This window comes from Leguminivora glycinivorella, chromosome 17 (assembly GCF_023078275.1).
Source record: "Leguminivora glycinivorella isolate SPB_JAAS2020 chromosome 17, LegGlyc_1.1, whole genome shotgun sequence".
NCBI classification, from domain to species: Eukaryota; Metazoa; Arthropoda; class Insecta; order Lepidoptera; family Tortricidae; genus Leguminivora; species Leguminivora glycinivorella.
Window position 1 is genome coordinate 5520381 of NC_062987.1, and position 26111 is coordinate 5546491.

At 37.6% G+C, this 26111-nt stretch overlaps 1 protein-coding gene across 3 annotated transcripts in view; it reads left to right on the forward strand.

Annotated features, from left to right (window-relative positions):
* Positions 1–26111, forward strand: part of LOC125235507 (semaphorin-2A-like) — a 782062-nt gene that overhangs the window by 706177 nt on the left and 49774 nt on the right. For all 3 annotated transcript variants that reach the window (XM_048142078.1, XM_048142077.1, XM_048142079.1), the window contains one exon: positions 12419–12526. In XM_048142078.1, coding sequence (XP_047998035.1) covers positions 12419–12526 — 108 coding nt within the window. The remainder of the gene's footprint in view (positions 1–12418; positions 12527–26111) is intronic.

Here is a 26111-nt window from a genome sequence, read left to right on the forward strand (position 1 = left end):
TTGTTAAATACCAACCTGCGCCATTCTGGTCGTTGTGCTGCCAAATGCTCCCATTGAGAGGGCTCTATGCCACAACTCTTCAAGTGACACTTTTAGACATCCTTGAACCGAACACACTTTATACTTTATAATAAATGTTTAAACATGGATTCTGTCTGCTGTATGCCTTCCAATCATTATTTCCATCATACCCTCCTGGCGATCAATGTCCTAATACTAGGACGAAATACCTATGATGAAATTTGAATCTACGTTAAATGGAATTGAGTTGCTTTTGTTTTGATTTTCAAACAAAAGAAATTCAGCCCTGTTTTATAGTACCATAGATTAAAATTTGTTGGGCAATTTTTTGTATAGTGGGCCGCTAGAGGTTAAAGTAAATATTTTTCACAAGGTTTCATAAAACGTTAAATTCCCAAAAAAGCATTGTTACGAAACATGTGTTGGATTCAAGCGACCTGAACGATATTTAAAAAAATCAAAATCAAATCAGCCACGGCGCACCCGCCCGCAGTATGCGTCGCGCTCTCGACATGTAAAGGCGGGGTGTCGCTACTCTTGAGAAAGGTTCTCGAAATTGAACCGAAACATGTCGAACGCTATATCGACTTAATACGTGAGTAACCCGCTTAAAATATTTTTAAATATTTATGAGTCTCACGGGAGTTTTATAGTTACGACCTGAACGATGTTTACGAAAATATGCACAAACAAATTAAAGTGTATATTGAAGCAAGCAAAGCGAAAATCCAATCTTTCATCAATAAACGGACTTCAAAAGGGCTTAAATCGAAATGTGGAAATTCATTTGGTACACCGAGACGTGTGTCAGAATATCAGCGCGTACTCTCTCGGCGACGCGGGGAAAATTAGTTCCGATCCCCGGCCGCACCAATCTGGGGCCCTATTCTGATACGAGAATCTCTTCATACATGTTGACATTGTTTGAAAACTACCTTGAACCCTAAAAATACGCGGTGAAAGCCCGAAACACACATTTACTTGCTGTTTATGAACAGCAGAATGTGTAATTTATTCTCTTTCTATGATAAAAATCACACATTTAAAGTGAGCGTCAGGACCCCTGGACCACTACAGATATTTGATGTTTAGTACATACTAAAATTTAGTACCTATTTGATACTATTTGGTACCAGAGTACATATATTTGGTACCTCCACTGATATTGAAAAATCGAGCGAATAAAGTGGCCAGACATTCTGATGTCAGGATGTCTGGACCATTTTTGGTTTACATAGTTCTAGACAACACTACTAATCGATATCTTAGTCAATATTTACTACCTATTTGATACCTAAACATTAAATAAATGTCATATACAAAGAAAAAGTGACCAAGGCCTCCAAGTGTTCCGAGCTGGAATCGAACCAGCGTACTCCGTTAACCGAACGGCCACGGTAAAACCACTCGGCCATCGGATCACGAAAGCAAGGGTCGAAATTTCCAAGTATATGACACAATTACCGAAGGCTTGGCGCCCCCCGCCATCTCTGAGGTAGAACCGAAACCAGTTCGACCTCCTAACTGAATCAACACATGTGATTACCAGCTAGCGAAGAGAGATGGCGCTGCCGTGCAAATCTTAGAACAAATTAAATTATTCTCATTTGAAAATATTTTAATTTGTATTTTTAAGTAGTAACACTACTATTACACTATAAACATTAATAAATGTCATATACAAAGAAAAAGTGACCAAGGCCTCCAAGTGTTCCGAGCTGAAATCGAACCAGCGTACTCCGTTATTTACCAATGACGTTTCTGTTAATTAACAGTTTATGCTATTTCCCCCCCCCTAGAATTTGCCCAACTGTTGCCACGTGTTTAGGTCTCTCAGGAGGAAAATGGAAAACTTGTGTAATTACACTAATTACTTTTATATTTCGACTATATTCCGCCACTAGTCAGTAGAGATGATGTGCGAGTGCCTAAAACTAAATTCCTATTTAAGTTGACGCGCAGGAGGGCAGGCGGATTTGCCTCTATACTTTTGATAGGCGCTACATACTTCAACGCCACGGCTGGGCTCACAACTTTAAATTCCGTCATAACTTTTTTCTGGTACGCCCAAAAAATCTGAAAAAAATATATTGATAGGTACCAACTAGGTAGTAAATATTGACTAAGATATCGATTAGTAGTGTTGTCTAGAACTATGTAAACCAAAAATGGTCCAGACATTCTGACGTCAGAATGTCTGGCCACTTTATTCGCTCGATTTTTCGATATCAGTGGAGGTACCAAATATATGTACTCAGGTACCAAATAGTATCAAATAGGTACTAAATTTTAGTTTGTACTAAACATCAAATATCTGTAGTGGTCCAGGGGTCCTGACGCTCACCATTTAAAGGCTGAAGAATTAAAAAAAGTGACGATGATTGTAGGCCAGAAGACTTCATGTGTGAAGCAGAAATTTAAAAAAAATACAATCTGTACAAGATTTTTTAATTGTTACAAAGTTTATAAATACGTATGTATGTAAAGCTTTCGTAAAAGCAGCAATTCTCTTGCAGCTCGTCAAAAGTACTTTAAGCAATCCAATACGTTTTCATCGTTGTCACCTCTGAATGTTTGAGAATAAGCCCTCAGCTAGCATTTCATAAACAAGCCGTTTCACGTGGGGACCTAAAAATCTGAAATTTCGATTTGATCGTCGTCTGTGTTAGGATTGACAGACACAAATGAATTTCGGATCTATGAACTTTCGATGAGTCTCTGAAAACTTAGATTGGATTATCGAAGAGGTTTTGCAAAGGGCTTTAAAAGTAAATAGACTGAGATATTGGACTATTTTAGTGTCGGAAAACCACTATTCATGTGATTATTACGTATCCAAATTGCTAAAGAATCCAGAATGGGACGAATTTATAATCCAAGACCATATACACCGTGTTTCACTTAACACTAAAAACCTGAAAACCGTTTGTTCAGAATCGAGAGTAGAATCGATTGAGCTATATCTTGATGGGGGTAATATTTTTATTTAAATTAGTATTATTAGTTATTTTTGATGTGCCTATTCTATTGTATTCGTAATACAACATTGTGAATATCGCATTGCTAGAGGTTGTTTACCTTTTTCAGTATTTGGGGGTATTAATACTGGCTGGTTACTTGGACGATTATTTTTTCCGCTACGAGTTTGACGTTATTTGTCAATTTCATCTTAATGTTTATCATAACTATCATAAGTCATAACAAATTGAACTCGTACCTAATTACAACCTTGTCATTTTGAATATTGGGTTTAAATTTGCTTACTGCGATTACCTGTCCAATTTGAAGTTTACTGTGACAAAGCTTTAAAGTGTTTTACAGTGACATCTTAGCTGTCTATTGGTAAACCTTATGTCATTGCAGTAACGTACACAAATAAATAGTTTAATGGTTTATGATAGTAGTTAGCAATTATTTTATTGAGTGTAAAGCTAAAAGTCAAGTAGAGTTGTACAGAAAATTAAAAATTAAATTAAAAAAAAATAACCATCAGATTAAAAGATGAATACTACTCTAGATGAGTTTAAAAAAATAAAAATCACTTGGGGTGTCTGAGGTTTTGAGTGATACCGGAAACACGTTGTATATACACCGTGTTTTTATTGAATTCCGTTGACTTCGGCATATAGGTAGTTAGGTCCATTATAGGAAACAGAATGGCATGATTTTCTTAAATTCGTATTCTAAAAAACCATACACATGCGACAGATGTTGCATCAATTTCTGTTGAGAAACGCGCTTTAACATAACATAAAAGACATTTATTCATGACGATCACATATCATGTAATCCTGACGTCACTCACAATGTACTCTACCGTCAAAACTATGCCATATGAATCTCATATCGAACACACAAAGCCCGTTTCTCAACAGTAATTGATGTAACATCTATCGCAGGTCTATGGTGTTTTTCAGAAAAAATACGAATTTAAAAATCTAATTATGCTAGGCACTCTGTTGCCTATTATGGACCTAACTATATGCTGAAGTTAACAGAATTCAATAAAAACAAGGTGTATAATACAAGATACCGATTTGGATAGATAGATAGATACATTTATTGGTACTAATCATACACCGTCAAACACTGTTACAATTATGTAAAAAATAAATAAAAAAATACAATCTTTCAAATAAAATTCCAATAAAATGATGTCTAATTTGATCTAAGGAACTTAAAGACTTATACTTGATAAAGTAATAATATAAAACATTGTTTTGTAAAATACCTCTAATTACACAACACAACTTTGCATTTTTACAAAATAATACTGCAATATTCGGTGAAGGGAAACATCGCGAGGAAACCGGACTAAACCCAATAAGGCCTAGTTACCCTTCAGGTTGGAAGGTCAGATGGCAGTCGCTTTCGTAAAACTAGTGCCTACGCCAAATCTTGGGATTAGTTGTCAAAGCGGACCAGGGCTACCACAAGCCGTGGCAAATGCCGGGATAACGCAAGGAGGATGATGATGAACACAGCAATATTCAAGAGAAAATTATATCAAGTACTTAGTAGTTAAAGTGAAGTGCTGCCTATCACTTCAGGTATCAATAACATTTGGTGCTATATTTTGCGGTATAGAACAAACTATTGATGATATAGATATTGTGACCAGTTTTTTATACATATATTTTACAATTAGCTAATCAGCGAAATAGTGTATAGTGGGCTTTATGGTTGCCACGGCCGCCATTGTTTTGGAAGCAGCCATGACACCATGGTCTGTCAAACTGTATTTGAATTTATTATTATGTATGATACACAGATATACAGACTACATCTCTGATATATGATAGACAGACGTTAATATGCAAGTAGCGCTTTATTGACAACCGACACTTATGAACCTTTTAGATAAAAAATGGCACATGTAATGATCTATTGTTTTACCTTAAAGAGAGTATGTAAGTAAGTTTGAGTAATGTTCTTCAATTTATGGTTCCAAATCTCCTGAGGAGTCTCAGAGATACATTGGGCACTCGTTCAATACGCTAAGGAAATACCTTTCGTGAGCCCCTGACTTCGCCACGCGCTTTCTTACGTGTGTACAAATAAAGAATGTAGAAGGTTGGCGAAACCTGAAAAGTATTTTGACAGTGGCATAAGTGACATTGACAGCTGTGACATTGACGTATCTGTCGTAGTTTTTTTGGACTCGAATTAGCAATTGGGGTATAGTACAAATAATGTTATAGAGTGACACAATCTTATTAAAATAATATTAAGGTACAGTGGGTCAAATCTCGACTGCGGGGCAAATGTAACTGGTCCATTTTTTCCATGTTTTACAATGTTTGCATTATTACATAGAGTGCCCTAAATGAATGTTATATATGGTAGGCATGTTCAGTGGATACATGTAGAAGTCAACATCATAGTGTAATCATGGAAAAAATAGATTAGTTACAATTGGCCCCCAGTTGAGATTTGCCCCGCTGTACCTTACTCGTAATTGCTTTCAACCGTAGGTACAGTCAACCAATTGGAACCCTAGGCCACTAGAACTATGTCATAGTGACGATATAAATCATATGTGAGAAATCTCTTACTGCTTGTCATTTTGACATGGTTATAGAGTGGCCTAGGGTTCCAATTGGTTGACTATACTTATAACGATTAGAACCGGTCAAGAGCGTATCGGGCCGGGCAGTGTAGAGTTCCGGGTTCCTAGTAGACTACGGAACCCTTCAAATAATTAAATACATACCTATTTTAATTCGAAACTAAAATTGGATTCCTGATTGAAATAAGAGTAGTGATATAATGTATTATTGAAACACGGGATTCTATCAAATCGGAAGGCCAACATATTTACAATTATTATATTCAATTGAACTGCAACAACCTAAATTTAAACAGTCATTTTCTCAATGATGTTCCCGGAAAAGCGTGACATTAAATTACAACATCACTATAACAAAACTATTTTAAACTTAATATTTTCCCAATGGCATTCTAATGTAAATGACGTCTAATTAACGACACGTACACATTCAATTTACACATAAGCACAATTATTTGCAGTAGCCAGCAATAGTTCAGTGGAGCAGTGTTTATCCACTACAATGCATATTTCTGACGGTCGGAATATTAATGCCCCCTTTAATATTTATGTTGTGCACGAATTTACATTATCATGGGCTCTGAATTGTGGCACAGTAAATGTTTAAGCAGTACATTGGCTTAATTAAGCAGTCAGATCGACAGGCAGACAGCCCGTTGCTGCTGACATCATCTGACAGCGGCAGCGCGGCGTCGAGTAGGTTATGCATGCTGGTTTAATTTAGGAACGCCAAAGACAGTCTTAAAAAATATTGATAAGCATCTGTCAGTTCAAACTGACAGCGATTTCAGAATGAACTGACAGATTGCATACAAATATTTTTTAAGATTATGAATTTTTAAGACTGTCTGTGGCGTGCCTTAATACCTTGTTTTCTTAGTAATAGAAAAAGACAATAATACGGCCCACTTGCACCAACCACTTAACTCAGGGTTAGTGGGCTGTCAGTGTCATCTGTCAAATTCCATATAAAATGGTGGGTTAACCCTCGGGTTAACCCTCCTTTTTCGTTGGTGCAAGTGGCCCTAAGCGGTCTGTCATTTTTAAATGTTGAGACACTACAACAGTAGAAAAATGCGCGAAAAATCAAATTATCGATGGAAAACACCGAAGCTGCCTTTTTCTATTGACAGAGTCATCCGAGTAAGACACGTTAAGATAATAGTTTTTTTTAAATCTTAAATAATTACATGGTGCGATTTTCGCGCCGCCTAAACCTAACAGTTTGGTAAGTCAAATACAGATTTTATTAATAAAGTCGAGGTACTTACTGATTATGTATTCCTTGTTTCCGCACACTTTCACCAATGAACTATTATTCCAATGAATATCGCTCAGGGTAATATTCCGATGACTTTTATTTCATTGTGCTTTTTCAATATTGAATAATTTGATATACTTACCTACGCGGTTCTGTTGTTTTTGTTCGTTTGTTTAATAAATGGGCTTATTTGTACAACTTGTGAATTTTGTTTAAAAAATATAAGTATTTGTTTTCCATTTTGTGCACCGCAAATCCGAATAATTAAAACAGCGTAACTATTACATTTCGAGAGAAAAATGTCGGTTTTTTATTTTATTTTGCTTAGTTTCAGAATTACATATTATTATTTATTCCAAATTCCAAATCATTTATTTGTCAAACATAGGTACAACAGTAGGTCTTCAGTGTATAGAAAAGTATCACTATGCATCGCCACATGGCATACAAATACTATATGGCTACAGAGAACATGTAGCTTTCTTAAAAACTAAAGTCTTAACAATTAAACTTGATTCCTGTTGACGAAACTTGCATTTCAATCATTTTCAACACTACCAGGCAACCAACATTATACCTTATCTGAAAGGCAATTTCTTTACGATTCCTATGAAACAATGATAATGTAGATGAGTCTCCAAATATCCACTTTACTAGGAATTCAGTCGATGCAGTGTCCGTTACTAAGCATTTAAAGCAAAGTAACCACTTTTCGATAAAAAATCTACAACAAAAACTGCTGAACGAAGCTGTTCGCAGATTTTATTTAATAATATGATCTTTCAACTTTATTCTGACAATAGCTGGATATCATCCACCACAGCTATGAAGCCAGCAGCCTGCTAAAGCCAACGCTCTTCAAATCGGGTAAAAAACTTAATTTAACGAAGTCTCATAGTATTCACCTATTAACCGGAATAGGATGGAGTGTCTAAGAAATTCATTCATTTAAATGACACCAACCATAAGCCACCAAAATATTTAAAAAGAGATAGTCCTTGATAGGACGGAAGTGTGAGAATATTTAGCTGGATAAAATATGGCTTACAAGATTCTTATGTATTGTATACCGCATACTGATCGTAAGCACTTTTTTTGTGCTCTGAACACTAATTCTCTATCCGTACTGTTATTCCAGAATATAACGCAGTATCTCAAGGTTGATGTAACATGAGCATGATAAGAAATTAGAACAGTCGACTGGTTTACAACTTTTCGCAAATTATTTAAAGTATATGAATATTGGTTTAGCTTTCTGCAAATTTTATCTATTTGGTTGTTCCAGTTTAATGTTTTATCTAAGCTTAGCCCCACGAAAATGGTAGAATCCGTTTCTTCAATGTCCTGGTCATTGTAAGTAATTTTTAAGTCGGGAAGCTGTTCTTTCCTCTGTTTGAACGACATTATTTTAGTTTTATTTAAGTTGATAAAAAGATTATTTTTGTGTAGCCAATCGATTAATAGTTCTATTGTTTTATTTAGGTATGTGTTGCTCAAATGACTTAAAAAAACTTATTATTTCTTAGATAAATATCTCTTTTGGTGGGACATAATTGAATTATCCTCGTTGATATAGCTACCTATTTCAAAAACTGACAAGTATCACATTGACTAAAGTAGGTTTTAAGAAAAAAAAAGTCAAAAATTTGTTTACTTATGTGCCAGTTTTACGAATAAGATTTACTTTTTGTGTGAAAATACATCCTAAAAAAAAACCGGTCAAGAGCGTGTCGAGCCACGCTCAGTGTAGGGTTCCGTAGTTTTCCGTATATTTCTCAAAAACTACTGAACCTATCAAGTTCAAAATAATTTTCCTAGAAAGTCTTTATAAAGTTCTACTTTTGTGATTTTTTTCATATTTTTTAAACTTATGGTTCAAAAGTTAGAGGGCCCCCCCTCTTGGGACTTGGGGGGATGCACTTTTTTTTCCTTTAGGAGCGATTATTTCCGAAAATATTAATATTATCAAAAAACGATCTTAGTAAACCCTTATTCATTTTTAAATACCTATCCAACAATATATCACACGTTGGGGTTGGAATGAAAAAAAATATCAGCCCCCACTTTACATGTAGGGGAGGTACCCTAAGGGACCGGCCACATCAGACCGTTGCGTGTCTCGGGGCGCGCAACGGACGTCGGCGCCACGCCACCTGAGTGTAATTCAAAAAGCGTCTCCTCAGTACATTTTGTATAGGAAGGACGTAAGGCGCGCCCCAGGCGGCGTGGCGGCGGCGTGGCGCGCGCCGCGCCGCCTGGGGGCGCGTCTTACGTCTAAAATAAACACAACGGACGTGGCGGGGCGCGGGCGTGGCGAGGACGAGGCGCGGACGGGGCGCGGACGCAATCTAAATTACACATAAGAGGCGAAAACACGGCGCGATGCGTCATTATACAGGCTGATTTTGTTGCGGAAACATATTAATATTATCAAAAAAACAATCTTAGTAAACCCTTACTCATTTTTTAATACCTATCCAACAATGTATCACACGTTGGGGTTGGAATGAAAAAAAAATCAGCCCCCACTTTACATGTAGGGGGGGTACCCTAATAAAACATTTTTTTCCATTTTTTTATTTTTGCACTTTGTTGGCGTGATTGATATACACATATTGTTACCAAATTTTAGCTTTCTAGTGCTTACGGTTACTGAGATTATCCGCGGACGGACGGACGGACGGACGGACGGACGGACAGACAGACATGGCGAAACTATAAGGGTTCCTAGTTGACTACGGAACCCTAAAAAAACATTCAGTCGAATTGAGAACCTCCTCCTTTTTTTGAACTCGGTTATAAAAAACAACATTCATTGCCGGCTGGCAAACGGCTAACCGTTGAAACAGAAATATATAAATGAAAGAGATAGCGGAAGGCGGCACCTGCGTTCACAGCTGCGTCGTCGGCGATTTCAAAGGAAAAAGCACGTGCAGCCTCTTGGCTACCTACACGGCCACGGCCAGGTGCGGGCGCGGCTTTCGACCTTCGCGCCGCGCAATAGAATTCAATGTCGTCTGCTCGTGTGCGGTTCGTTTGCTTTGGAGTGGCGGCGTTTTTAACATCAAAGGGGTAAGCCTATTTTGTGCAAAATTCTGTTATATCAATAACTTCTCACTTCACTAGATTATCGACATTGAATGTCAAGTATATATAGTATCAACTTATTATTTAATGTTTTAAAAATAAATTCTTATCAAATTATATAGTATCATCACTTTATTTCAGTGTACGAATTTAGACACTAAAACCCCGCCCCTAAATTTGATGCGATAAGGACAATTGCTGCTCAGGCGAGAAATCCTGCGTACTTAATGAAAAATACAAAAATCGAGATTTCGCTCCCGATTGTTTCCTTCTCAAAAACTTCCTCTCAATCAGGATAATGACACAGAATATATAATAGTACAAGTACAGAAGGCCCACTGCTTTGATGTTTACGAAATGCCGCCTTTTTAAATACCTACAAAATTCTTACAAAGAAACAAGCCGCACGTGCGCGGCGTCCGGCGATAGGGTTACCTATGGATTAAAACGAATTAATACTCACATAAAATGTTATACTATTATATTCAAGTCTTGGGTACTTTCTAGGTTTATATACTGTATTTATATTTTTTTGTTCAAGTTCCAACATTACAAGCCTTATTGAACTTTTTCGTGGGACTTAATTAGTAGTAGATCTGTGTAAGAATGTCCTATGGTATTTATTTTATTCATGATGTCTATTTAACTAAGTATTATTAGCCTTTCGACACGCGGACATCGCATATGAACCTTAAAAAAACTCGCGACGTAAAGTAACAATAGAAAGTGCGAACGTGCATTCCGTGAGAACGCGCGCCACCCCTGAGTAGGCCGCGAACTCGCGGCCGCCAGGATGTACTTGTAGCGCGGCGATAGAATCGCCGAGTGAGCCGCCCCTGATAATGATGAAATAATCTGTGTCGGACCGTTTCGATATTTTGGCTAATAATTGATCTCAGTTTTGAATACCACGTCTTTCTTTGTGGCAAATTAAATTTAGTCGTTTTGACCAACTGAAAGGCTCAACTTGTTTCTTTAATAACCTAACCACAACATAAAAAAATAGAAAAAAAACCCCGACACAGTGGACCGATTATCACGAAACATGGCTAAGCACACTCCCGACTAATTCAGCTATCAAACAAAAAAAAAACTAAATCTAAATCGGTTCATCCGTTTGGTAGCTACGATGCCACAGACATACACACACACACAGACATACAGACAGACAGACACGTCAAACTTATACCACTCCGTCGTTTTTGCGTTGGTAAAAAGTTTTTACAAAACAAACATGCCAAAAAAGCAAAACGGTGCGACGTGCGACACAGATATTGATAATAATAATAAGTACATAGGTATAAACCAGGGAGGAAATAATGGAGAGCGTTTATATGTCCTGTTTTGCCTTAATTCAATATCATCACATATTTTTGTTGCTGATAAAATAATACATCCTATATATCAAGCGGCGCGCCACCTGGGCGACGCTCGAGTTGTGTCTGCTAGCGGCGCGTCGCTTGAGTTGCCTGCGCCGCCTGCGCGCGCCGCCTGCGCCGCGCCGCTTCAGTGTAATTTAAAAAACGTCTCCTCAGTACATTTTGTATAGGAAAAACGTAAGACGCGCCTCAAGCGACGCCGCGCCCCGTCGCCGCCGCCACCTCGTTAAATTACACTGAGGCGGCGTGGCGGAGACGTCCCTTGCGCGCCCCGAGACACGCGAAGGTCTGGTGTGGCCGGTACCTAATAAAACATTTTTTTCCATTTTTTATTTTTGCACTTTGTTGGCGTGACTGTTATACATATTGGTACCAAATATCAGCTTTCTAGTGCTAATGGTTACTGAGATTATCCGCGGACGGACGGACGGACGAACGGACGGACGGACGGACGGACGGACGACAGACAGACATGGCGAAACTATAAGGGTTCCTAGTTGACTACGGAACCCTAAAAAGACCAAAAACTTGTTGTTTTTTGCGAAATTTCTTAACGTCATACATTTTTATCTTTCTTTCGGCCTCAGAAATGCGTGGTTGAAATCTTTCGGTTTTTTCATGTTACACCGTGTATATAACATAATATAAAAATAATTCACATTTTGGTTACTAAAATGAAAGAGTGTCTCTGTAACTTTGCTTAAGTGGTCATTACATTGTTAAAAGACTTTTATAAATACTTAAACCTCATTTGGTACCTATTATGAAATTACTTAGCTTGCCTTAGCTACCGGCTGATTCGAATATAGGTAACTGATCTTGTGCCGTAGCCGAATGGCATTTCTGCGACGCGAAACGAAAACGAAACGCCGCGAAAGGTAGTCTGGCTCTGTCGCGTCAATATGCAAGAGCGATAGAGATAGATATCTACGAGCGTTTCGTTTCGTGAGCGTTTGTGCCATTCGGCTACGTAGGCTGTTAGTGCCAAAAGTACCATTCCTTCAACCAAAACTTTTGACACCGACGACGAAGGACAACATAAATTGGTATCTTGTGTAAATGTGTAAGTTACAAAATGGTTGAAAATGCGTATTGTTCCAGCACTTCGACTGCCGCAACCACGTGCGAGTGATCCAGCCAATGGGCGACGGCTCACGGCTTTACGTGTGCGGCACCAACGCACACAGCCCCAAGGACTGGGTCTTATACGTGAGTACATTTTCTTACATTACAAGTAATCTGACACCCGGTAGTGAATTACAAAGTAAAATAATCGTATAATCAGGAATCGATCACAATTTGCCCATATCTGATTTACATATTTACGAGTATATACCCTATTTACTACTGCCATACAAAGGAAATTCAATAAAGACTGAAACAGAAGGTAATGTTACTAGCAATTTAATTCAAAACTATTAAGATTATTCTTGCTTGCGTTGAAACGCACGTTGAGTTTCCGGTGATCGCGTACCTACCGATACCGAGCGCCAACGCTATACAGGGTGTCCCAAGACTATGGGACATGAACGTAAAGTACCTTAAATATCGTAGATAGGGTATTTTGCTAAAAGAAGACTTTATTTTATTTTTAAAATTAAGTAAAACTGCAATCATAGATTTTTAAATAATTACATGGTTAAACCGGGAATCAAACTCGCTACACGAGAAAAAAAAAACATCCTGTAATTTTGTCATACCGATCGATAGGTTTCATCATAAGGATTATTTTTCTCTAAATAACATAGTGTCGGACATAAAAAGAAGACCATGAATTTTAACATTTTACGTGGCATACTCCTTAGCCTTAAATTTTGTCCATACAATATTTCCAAAAAAAATTTAAAATTTTTGAATGCAGTTTTGCCAAGTTTTAAAAATAAAATAAAGTCTTCTTTCAGCAACATATCCTATCTGTGATATTTTAGGTACTTTCCCTTCATGTCCCATGGTCTTGGGACACCCTGTATATCGATGGCCATTTCGCGAAATCGGTGAGGTCTTAAAAATAAGTACATATACATATAAGTATTAGTGCCTACACTTATGTATGGTAGTGAAAGTTGGGTGTGGGAGAAAAGACATCAAAGTCAAGTGAATGCCGTGGAAATGAGAGCATTAAGAAGCATGGCTGGTGTGAAGTTGAGTGATAAATAGGATCAGAAATAGCGTGATAAGAGAGAAGTCTGGAGTGGATGTAGATGTGGTGACAAAGATTGAGATGGGTATGTTAAGGTGGTTCGGACATGTAGAGAGGATGGGTGAGAGGAGAGTAACGAAGAAAGTATATGAAAAAAGAGTGGAAGGGTCAGTTGGAAGTGGAAGACCTAGGCGAACTTTTCTTGTTCAAATCGGGGAAATATTGCAAAAAGGCCAGGTCAGAAGTACTCGAAACCGACGAGCGTGTATGAGAAACGTTATGAAAGTGTGTGAAGCGAAAGTGATTTGTCAGGATCGTAGTAAATGGAAATCCGTGATCTCTGCCTACCCCTCTGGGAAACAGGCGTGATTGTATGTATGTATGTATGTACATATAAGTATATTTTTAATAATTTTATAAATGAACTTCTACGTCCGCACAAAAGTATTTGTACGAGTATGTATGTGTTTTTCAGGGCATATGTACGACACTCGCATCTATTAACTAGTCGTAGTTTTTTCAGTATCATGTATATAGTTCGCTAGCATTTTAAATACACTATATCCACTCTTAGAGTTGACGCTAATGAAATTGAGTTTATCAAATCTGTGGTATGATTATAGGTATCTATATTTTAGCCTTGAATAAAACATATCTAAAACAATTATCGTATTGTTTATCTTCACAAGTAAAACTGAAGATAGCCTCTTTATCCGATTTACCATCTAGAAGCACATTAACCGTCTTATCGAATTCAAAAGAAAATTGGAAAACAAATAAAGTGGCCCTTGAAATTGCTGAAAGAAGGATAACGATTCACTTTAAATTTAATAAGTAGTATCTTACAGAGCAATGCGCCGTAGCTATTATCTAAAGAGCTACTTGAACTGATCCCGACGAGCCTTGGACACACGCCAGCGACGCAACAGATACCAACAGGTCCCAACACACATTTATTTTACAGATTGTGTATCTAAACAGATGTGTCTTGCACATTTGAATGAAAAACAAGTTTTGAGTGAAAACCAAATTTACATATTTTGGAGAATTAAATTAAAATAAATCCCGTCGTCACAGTATTAGGAATTGTTGAAGTAACAGATGTTTAGATTTTTTTGTGTAGTGAACAGATCTTGGAATTGGTCATATTTATTTATTTAAACTTTATTGCACAGTTAAAAAAATGTACAAAAGGCGAACTTAATGCCAGAAGGCATTCTCTACCAGCTAACCTTTGGGCCAAGTCGCAATGACGAGAAATGGAATACCTACTAAATAACCATAAATGATTATATACAGAGTCGGGCCTGTAACAAAGGCGAAGAATTGAACTCTAGGCTGTTCTCCTTATACTGATCAACATTTGTTCGGCGACTTTTAAAAATAACTTGTATTTCGATTTTTATCACCCTTGAAAGTTTTTTCTAAGAGGTAATGTATTGCGAATTCTGTTAAGTCTAAAGTGTGACAGACAACGTCAATGACAACAATTAAATAATGGCGTACATTGTAGGTAATATTTATTTTGTATGAAAAATTAAAAATTTAAAGACTTCATAATTTTTAAAAGTCACTGATCAAATGTTGATCAGTATAAGGAGAATAGCCTACAGTTCAATTCTTCGCCTTTGTTACAGGCCCCACTCTGTACATATATCATACAGCTTACTATTATATATATTAAAAAAATATACATACTTAAAATAATATAGATACCTACTTACAAATACACATAAATATACATACGTATACATATAACATTATATATACATAAATAAATATATATATCTGCCTTATAATTATTACGTCTTAGTTATGAGACTTTTTTAAAAGATGTCTGCGCAACTTGATCTTAAACAGAGACTTGGTCTGACTTTGCCTTATGTCAAGAGGGAGATCGTTCCAAAGACGAATCGCATGCATAGTGAAAGAGTTGGACATGGATCCGGAGCGATAAAGAGGCACTGACAAAATGAGTTTCCGGGAGGAACGAAGCTCACGGCCCGGCTGTGCGGTGATAAACTGAAATTTAGACCGCAGGTACTCCGGTGTTGCTGGGTCATTTAGTATACTGTACAGCATACACAGCACTCTGAGGCTCCTGCGGTCCCGTATTCGGAGCCAATTAAGTTTCCGGCGATAGATGGAGATATGATCGTACTTGCGGAGGCCAAAGATAAACCTTATGCAACTATTTAGAAGTCTATCTAACCTGTCTAAGAATACTTGTGAAAGATTAGTAAGGCACACATCACTATAATCAACGATTGGAAGCACAAGAGCCTGTATGAGTAGAATTTTAGTGCTCGTCGGCAAGAAATGTCATATATATTTCAAGATGATATGAAACAATGAACTCTATAATAGCGTGTCATGTATGTAATGATCTAATTATTTAGTCTGCGCCATACTAACGTTATTTTTATTAAGGGACATTTAATAATTAAATATAATATACATTTTATAAAATTAGTTCGTACAGATTTGGCAGTTTTAAAAACCGTAAATTATAGAGATAATCCGAAAATGTAAATGAGGTGTGTTTGCTGTGCTCATGTTTTTTCAACGGCAAGCAAAAATGGATATATCTACCATAGACCAAACCAACTATCAATAAAATAAACCAACGACTATTTCCAAGTCAAAGAAGTAAATAGACTCCGAGTGTAGATTCCGCGCGAGTGGTGCTAGATGCTGTGACTACGGCGGCACGAGAACCACGACAAATTTCACGGGCAGTGATTCCAAACGACGCCATAAGACGAGCGCGGATTTTTCTCCCACGTCACACCAGAAATTTCTACTCGAACGAGCCCGTTAAAACCCGCTCTTCCAATGATCTTATGTGTGAACGTATTTTTCCTTCATAAACATTTTAAAAATGGAGTCTATAAAAGCTCTGATGAATAGATATTGCTCTCGGACTACGTGAGTGCTTTATCATCCCAGATAAGTAGACTTATTTCCATAAAATAATTTTAAAAGTCATAAAACCTTTTTACAATAGGTATCGAAAGCATGCCACAATAAATTTTCGTGCCCTCACCTTCCCTGCACTTGACTTTCATATAATTTTATGATGTATCGGCGGCCGTTTGACCCTTCACGCGCTTTATCGCTTTAAGACCTACAACAGTTTTATCTCATTGCAAATTTTCGGTTTAAATAGCCTTTACGTCCATGGGGTGATTTTATAGAGCATAAAACGTATCTTTGAAAGGGTTAGTGTATCCGGTTTGACTTACTTCCTCCAGCCGGCTTTCATTCGTGATAAGAATATGCTCAAATGACTACATTTTCAACAGCTTCCGATATGACGCAATACCCGACACGTACGCAATACTCGTAGATACGTAGAGACTAGTGAAAATGCAAAATCAGAAACGTGAGAGTACCACGTTGATGTCGCTTTTTGAATTTATAACATGGCCACAACACACCCGCTCTATTTCTAAAAATTGTTAATACGTTAATAACCTACATTGTCACGTAAGCTTTCTATGGTCGCATTTCGAAGAACGAAATTTAAATATTTTCTGTTGCAGTGAAATGGAATTTTTTAGTCTTCGAAAAGTAAATATACCCACGCCGTGTTTTTTTTTCGATAAAAGTAAGGGAAGGCTGATAATTAATTTATCAGAGAAACTAGTGTCTTAACTGGTATTGCTATTTACGGGTATATATTAAAAAATAAATTTAATGGCTAAACATGTGTATCACGACTTTAACTATTCTCTGATGATATTTATTTTTACATATGCCGTCAGATACTTGACACTAAGTTATTAATTCATTTATTATATAAATGAACACGTCAAAAAAAACTTTTTATCACAAAGCTATCTGCCAGGTAGCTTCTGTTAACGTGTCAAATTTTATAGAAATTAAAAAAGCACCATGTATACCTACGGAACATCATTACTGGACATTGAAACGTATAAAAATAAAATTCGTATGGGTGCAGAAACATGTTCGATTTGAACCCCAATCGAATTAAATCACTTAGTAACAATAAAATTGTAAATCTCGTTCGCCTATTTGTGGAATGCATTTGCGATACATTTCACCACGATTTCCTCCCACTATGATATACCTATACCGTGCCACATTTCAGCAATAGAGATAAATCCTATTATAAGTCAAAAATTGAAAATATATTACTCGGCGTGGGGGAGGGTTCGTTTCGATACTTGCCGGGGCAGCCTTTGTACAGAGCAGCCTGTCAAAACAGAGATACCAATTCTGGCGCCACGATGAAACCACCGTCTTGATTTTACCATAAATTTATTTAATTAATTAATTCATAGTTATGTTAATTGACTATCATTCTCGTCGTTATATGGGTTAAAATCAATTGTACCTTCTGGGATGTGTGTGATTCTTGCGATTTATCAAAGTAACGCACATTGATGGTTACTGGTTTTTCTACGTGACACCGTTTATCGTTGGAAACGTAATTGGAATCGAGAGTTTGCTTTTGAGCACTTTTCGCAAAGCACATCATCAAAAGAAAGAAGTTATAACTATTTCTTGTTTTTTGACTAACTAATTATTCTAATTAATCAAATTACGGTAGGTGTATACTTACAAGAATTACATTTTACAAGAATTACATTTGGTTACAATGGCCCCATTTCACTATTCAAATATTACTTTCAAATGAATAAAAATGTCTTTATATGTTTGTATGTTGATACAATAATGAAACATAGTAACATCACTCAAATTGCTATCAACAAACAAATGGCGTAAACTTGAAAGTCCTCTGTAATTTACATTTAAGTGAGTTTGTAAAGTCATGAAAGAGCAATCCTAGACAAAAGTTATTTGCTCATCCAATAAGTCTTTTAGCTTCGTAATAAAATAAAAACAGAGCTATTTCAAAGACTAAATCGTAAAAGTTTATTACACTTCAATTCGCGAAAATGCTACAAATGTAAAAATGATTCGAAGAACTATTTGACTGAAATAATTGGGTATAAAGTAAACAGGGTGCGTATAATCTGTGTTTTGAGTTATGCGTTCCCTCCCTCTCGAGGAGGGCGCGTCAGTTTCAAAAATTGAGTGAAATCACATGTGGGTACGCGATTGGTACAAATTACGTAGTCCAGCATCCAACTAAATGGCCCCTAATTTCATGAATTTACAATTAATTTATAAATGCAATAAAAGATGGACTTACATATTATGCACCAAAGAGCATTTTAATACATACTTAAAGTATGCCTGAGTTAAATGTAAGGCTTGATGACAAAAATGGATCCTAAAGAATTCATATTCAAAACCTACAATAGACAACTTGACTGTACTTAAATTAAAATATTTTATACCATGCACGAAATAAATCATCAGATAATTTATAGGTATAAGAAAAACAAGAACATAACTTATTTTTAACTCTAATTTATATTTTAGAAATCAGATAGAAATATATAAAGTAAATCAGTTGTCCGTGACGTCATTCAACTCGCTTTCATATTAATTCCATATTAGCAAGTCGTTCTACATCGTTTTGACAGTTCTTAAAAATAAGCTGATTTGACTAGGAGGAAAGTAACCTATTCATACCGGTAGATATAAATAAAATAAAGACGAAAGGGGACGCGTTTTAGCCTCTCGGCCTTCATCTACATCAATCTCCATGACATATGCAATCACGCGAACGGACCCTGGACCACTAGCGGCGTAGACTACCGAACCGCAGCAAACCACCCGCGCAACTCATATTCGCGGCAACCACCATATCTGTTACAAATGACTGTTTGCGATTGGACGGTTATTGGAAACAAATGACAGTGTTCTGCGCGTTTCTGATATTACCTTTTTATATTTTTCCCTTCACGTGTAATGAATTTATTGTTTACCATTTGTAAAACAAAAGAGCGGAAACGAGAGGAAGTTTTGGGGTATTGTTAGGTAAATCTCTTAGGAAATCAGCTTAGGTCTCTGAAATCTAGAAGAATTATAAGCTTCCGAGGGATAGTAAATAAATTCGTAGGTCAGTAGAGTAGGTAAATTCGTGGGTTTTAAGTCTAATTATCTCTTAATTAGAAAAATATAATAAAGATAAGATAAAAATGTATCGAAATATTCCAAATACTTTAATTTATACTTTTTGTCCTATATAAATATATCTTTGTTTATTTATTATTATATTATTATATATGTATATATTGATTAATGTAATTGTATATGTATATATTTGTTACCATGTGTATACAAAATTTGCATTTAATTATTTTAGTGGTTGTAATTTTTGAATTCGTCACTGTTAATTCGCTTCTACTCATTTCCTCAAAGGTTGATTCCCATTAAGGGATAAGTCCGCCTACATTGTATATTACTGACTCTGTAACTGTGTCTCTTTTGTTTCCTTTATGTACAATAAAGCTTATACATACATACATACATACGTTTTATTTTTAGCTTGTTTGCCTCTACAAGTCTACATCATAAAAAAAAACTAGCGTCCCGCCCCGGTTTCGCATGGGGAGTAAAGCAAAAAATGAGTAAGATGAAAGTACTAGTGCTCGACGCTGCACTAGTATTCGACATGGGCACTTTATGTCAGTTAAAAGGTTTAAATTCAAATGTAGAAAAATATTCGATGTTCAAATTTAATTTTCATTACTTTTCACTAGTCACTTCACCTTATACATGTAGTAAATTTTCCTTAAAAGATGGATATGGTAAGATATTTCAAGATATAATGGATTTTTGTGGTCTATGAATAAGAGACAATTTTTCGATAGATTGTGTTATATCTCAAACGCCTTGGCAGTTTCCGATCCAATATTTGAGTATATACCTATAAGGTGGTAATAAATTAGTCAGGGATATTTTAAGGGACGTTAATTAACAATATCTGGGCAATCGAGCTTCGCTCGGTTCTGTTTCGTATCCTTGACATGTGTCGCCATCTAGTTCAAAAATGAATAGTACCTACATCGAGCGAAAGAATTCTCAGCCTTAACAACACAATTATTCCACACGAGATGGCGCGCATTTCGCCACAAAAACTCAAATAGTGTATTTTATATTCGTTTTAGCCTTGACCTGTGTCGCCATCTAGTGTTTGCAATAAATAGTACTTACATCGACCGAAAGAATTCTGTCTTAACAGTACAACTACTGCACACGAGATGGCGCGCGAAGAAAAACGCATGAAAACTCGAAAATTCGCGTTTTCCGGGACCTAAGGATAAGTTAGACCGATTTTTCACCCCCAAAAACCCCCACATAACAAATTTCTGCGAAATCGTTAGAGCGGTTTCCGAGATCGTCAGTGTAAATAAATATATATATAAATAAATAAATAAATAAATATACAAGAATTGCTCGTTTAAAAGTATAAGATTAAAACTATGAACTTTCACTTGCAATTAAAAACTTTTCATACGATATTTTGTTTAATAAGGTGTTAGTGGAAGTGATAAATTAGAACCAACCAATTTTAATAAATCAAATCAAAACGAGTAAATAATAATCTCTCGGCAATTTCCAAATGGTTGCTGAACAAAGAGTGAGCGCCAAACATCGCACACTTCATCAAGCAGTGTTTTATTATTGCTTCAGTTCATTTGGTTCCTGGGCGAATTGCCGGCCTAGCCGAAGTGACTATCGGTGACGCTCCGTGGGGATCCCAACGCTACTGGCTCGGTCACGCCAATACGGAAGCGCTATAGACAGAGCATAAGCGATTGAATCGTTGGCTAGGTGCCCTGATCGAAGCTTTCAATTTAAATGGAAACAATCAATAAGCTCGGCTTATCGCATTTTGTTCCAATAAGATAAATGCGCGAGTTTTAAATCTGCCGTAGGCACAAATCGGTGTATTGTTGGCGAAGAGGAAATAAACAAATGAATGATGGGGTCTTTCAGATTGTATGGGATTGTATTGAATATTTGTCTTCATGTTTTGCGTATTTTTCGTTATTAACTCATCTGTCAATTTTAAGCTCTGAATTTAGTAACCAGCGATTACCTGTGACTGCATTCATACCAATAAACGTTTACTATATAGGACCCACTCTGGAAATGAGGGGGTAATATACTCTCATAGAAAATCACATGATAAGACAACATTTATAATACAGCCGATTTCACGGGATATTAATGAAGCAACTGTTATTTATTATTATGAAGAAAGTCAACTGCATCCCGAAACGGTTGGGTAGGTACCGTCAAACGAGGTGGCTTTAAAACGCAGGGGCGACTTTGAAAAATTTAGTTTTAAAGTCATACTGTGAATAAAGACTTTACCGCGGTTTTCTATGCTAGATTTACAAGAATATTTATTGATCTAATTAGTTACCAGCAGCGGCTGGTCCATAATGAAAATGAAAATGAAAATGAAATATTTATTTTTCAAGTAGGCATATTACAATGCGCATATGAACGTCAAATAAAGCTACATAATAATACACTAATACATACAAGCCATTTCCCACCGGCTTGCCTAAAATTGATTACTAGTAAAGTACCTACTGTTGAGGTAGGTTTCTTTTTGCTTTGGTGTTGCCTAGCAGAAATTTTCACCAGCCGTCACTGCAAGTTACCTACATAAACAGTTTCAGTAAATAATGAATAATGTTAATTTTAAAGCCATTCAAATACCATCAAACTAATCTCAAATCCTAAAGCCACCTCGGTTGACCGTATTTACTAGTGCCAAAGACATCATGGTTGCTACATCGATGACTAAAACTGTCTCTATTGTTAAATAAATATACATATTTTAGTATTAACAGCTTTCTCTGCACATCAATTTAAAAGTTTAAAGTGTCTACGGTATGGATACTTACTCTCCACCCAACTTTAAATAGTTCTGTAAACTTTGGTGCAATACTAATGGATTACACTTTCGGTGTTTGCTCACCAAAATTTATTGATGCTGCTCTGTTAATTTTAATTTTCACGAAATGTGAACTTAATACCAAAAGGCATTGTCTACTAGCCAATCTTTGAGACAAACAGAGATCAATCAGTACTTAATAGGTGCAAGAAATATAAACGACTACAACATATTAATTATATTTGCAACTGTAAATAATTATTTAACAGTATAGAAAATATACTATTATACAACATTTAAACAGAAGTAGAAAGCTGGTTCAAAGTAATTTAATAATAATAATAATAATGGAGAGTGAGTGGATGACCGTTGTCGAACGCGAGTGCGAGAACATCGAACCTATGGGGGCTATCACCATCAGCCCCGACGACGTAAGTTGTGCTACCCGTACGACCCAGAACTGGAAAAGTCCTGGACCGGACGGATTGCACAACTTCTGGCTAAAATGGTTTCGATGCTCGCACTCGCGTTTGGCAACGCAATTTCAACAAGCCCTCGATCTTGGTTCTCTCCCACCTTCCCTAACAACTGGTGTTACTTTCCTGCTCTATAAGTCCGGTAGTACCACGGAAGCAAAAAACTACAGACCCATTACGTGCTTGCCTACACTTTACAAGCTCCTTACATCCATTTTGAGAGCAAAAATTAACGCGCATATTGTCGCTAACAACATTCTGGCTCCCGCTCAAAATGGATGTAGGGTTGGGTCCCGTGGTACTAAAGAGCTCCTCCTCATAGACATGACCATCTGCCAACAAGTTCGGCGGAACAAGGGAGCCATCTCGGCCGCTTGGATTGACTATAAGAAGGCCTATGATTCGGTGCCTCATTCATGGCTGAGAAGGGTATTGGAGCTGTATAAACTTGATGCAGCTTTAATATCCTTCCTGGCTGCATGTATGAGGCAGTGGATCACAGTCCTTCGTCAACCAGGAGGCAGGGATGGCCCCCTGGCCCGCAGGACTTCATAAGGATTGAGCGAGGAATATTCCAGGGTGACAGTTTGAGTCCATTATGGTTCTGCCTAGCTCTGAATCCCCTCAGCACGCTGCTGAAGGATTCTGGGCTAGGTTGCCGGCTTCGGAGAGAGGGTGAAGTCATCTCTCACCTTCTGTACATGGACGATCTCAAACTATTTGCACCGAACACCCAAGACCTGATGGTGCTATTGAAAACCACAGAAGTTTTCAGTACCGCCATCAGAATGGAGTTTGGTGTCGATAAGCGTGCGGTCATGCATGTACAGCGGGGGGAGGTTGTAAATTCAGAAAATTTACAACTTTCTGAGACGATGTCGTTCAGATCTATCTCTGAATCAGAAACCTATAAGTACCTTGGTATGTCACAGTCGTTGGGTATTGAGGATGTTGGCATTAGACGGTCGGTAAAGGAGCGCTTTTTCAGTCGGCTCACAAAAGTCCTTAACAGTCTTTTGTCAGGAGGCAACAAAGTGCGCGCCTTTAACGCCTGGGTAATGCCTCTACTCACATACTCCTTTGGCATACTACGGTGGACCCAGACTGAGCTGGATGCCCTGGATCGGAGGGTCCGTTCACTGCTTACCACACATCGTATGTTACACCCGATCTCCACAACCGTGAGGTGTACAATCTCAGGAATTACTTCCTTAACAACGAGTGTGGGATGCATCGTGATGTGGTGGCAGTTGACGGAAACCTCACGCCGCTCTCCTTGGCGAAAGAGAACTGGCGCAAACCTGTGGTACTAAGTACTGCGGACCGCAAGGCGGTATGGGAGAGCAAGCAGCTACACGGGCGGTTCTACAAGGCCCTCACGGGACCCGATGTAGACCTGCTCGCATCGGTGAACTGGTTACGATTCGGGGACCTCTTCGGAGAAACCGAGGGTTTTGCCTGTGCAATTGCGGACGAAGTTATGATGACGAACAACTACCGGAAATATATCCTGAAGGACGGTACGGTCGACATTTGTCGGGCATGCCGCCGTCCCGGAGAGTCACTCAGGCATATCATTTCCGGTTGTTCTCATCTTGCTAACGGCGAGTACTTGCACAGACATAATCTCGTAGCCAGGATTATTCACCAGCAACTTGCTCTTCAATACGGCCTTGTGGACCGCGAAGTACCGTACTACAAGTACTTGCCTGCGCCAGTTCTTAAAAATGGTCGTGCCACGCTCTATTGGGATCGATCTATTATCACTGACAGGACTATTGTAGCCAATAAGCCTGACATTGTGATAATAGATCGACCGCAACGCCGGGCCGTGCTCGTTGACATCACCATCCCCCATGATGAGAATCTCGTGAAAGCCGAGAAGGACAAGTCCAGTAAGTACCTAGACTTGGCTCACGAGATAACCGCCATGTGGGATGTTGATTCAACGATCATTGTTCCGATAGTCGTTTCAGCGAACGGTCTCATAGCGAAGAGTCTCGACCAACATCTTAAGAGACTCTCGCTTGGTGGCTGGATCAAGGGCCAGATGCAGAAGGCGGTGATCTTGGACACGGCGCGGATAGTCCGACGGTTCCTCTCTCTGCAGCCCTAACCACCGGCAGCTTGGGCCCTGCCCCGCCGCTGGCGGCACCCTAGGTTAGGTTTTTTATAATATGTTTATATGTTTTTATATTGTTTTGTAAATGTTTTTATATTTTATTTTTATATACATATTGTAAAAAACCTAGTAGCCTAGAGAATGAAAATAAATACTGAGAATAATAATGCTTTATTTCAGGCCAATTTGCCCATAGAGTGTTAATTACAGACTTACATGACTTGTGTTAGTAATTTAAGCAATAAAGTTATTCCATACGATAGTAACTTTTTATAATCACACATACATAACCTACTACTGTTATTTATTTTAAAATTTGTATTGACTGACATATTGTACGTCAAGATTTATTAACAATTCGAAAAACTCGTTCTATTACGAGCAATGGCATGGCATAATGGATGGTATCTAAATGGACCAGCGAAAAAATATTTTTTCCACAATATTTTTATATTTCACAAACAATAAATTTCAATCGTATGTTTGAAACTACTCGCATTGAAACATTGTATACGGTTATCTAAAATCCACAGTCGTATTTCACAGGCAATACTCGTACCGCTAGTCTGAGTCGCAGGTGCAATACCTATCCCACTCGGAATTAGGAGCCAATATCGCGCACGCTTTACGACTGTTGCTTTGTAGTTCCATTATAGTTTTATATCCCACAGTTTTAATGACAATTGGCGACTTCCTTAATCCTTTATACTTGGTTGTTGTTTATACATAAACCACATTTTATCATAAACTTTGACTTACAAAGTTTTTTAAAGTTTCCAGCTCCAGGGCTGAGCATACGTAACTCGTGTCTTTCGATCACAAAAAAACAACAGAATAGTTGTGCAAGTCGTTTAAATATGTATGCCGTATGTAAACCCGGCCTACCGGCCTAGCCAAAGTGACGATCGTTGACGCTACGTGGCGTTCGAAACGCAGTCTGGCTCTGTTGCGTCACTATTATGTAGAAGAGCGATAGAGATAGCTAGCTACAATACGCTTACAAAGCGTAACCGATTGTGATGTTCGCTAGGTCCTCCGTAGAACTCCATCATACTCGTATATCTGCCAACTAACAAAATTCGGCTTATTTCTATTTTGTGAATGCAGAATGAGCCAGTGTGTGCAAGTGATACGGGCTGTCAAAACTTGCTGTACTAACTTTGTGGGAATTTTGATTATGCCGACATGCGTCTCGCGGGATCTTGGTGCTTTAGACGAGTATTTAACTTTCCGAGGTAATGTAAAGATTGATCTACTATGCA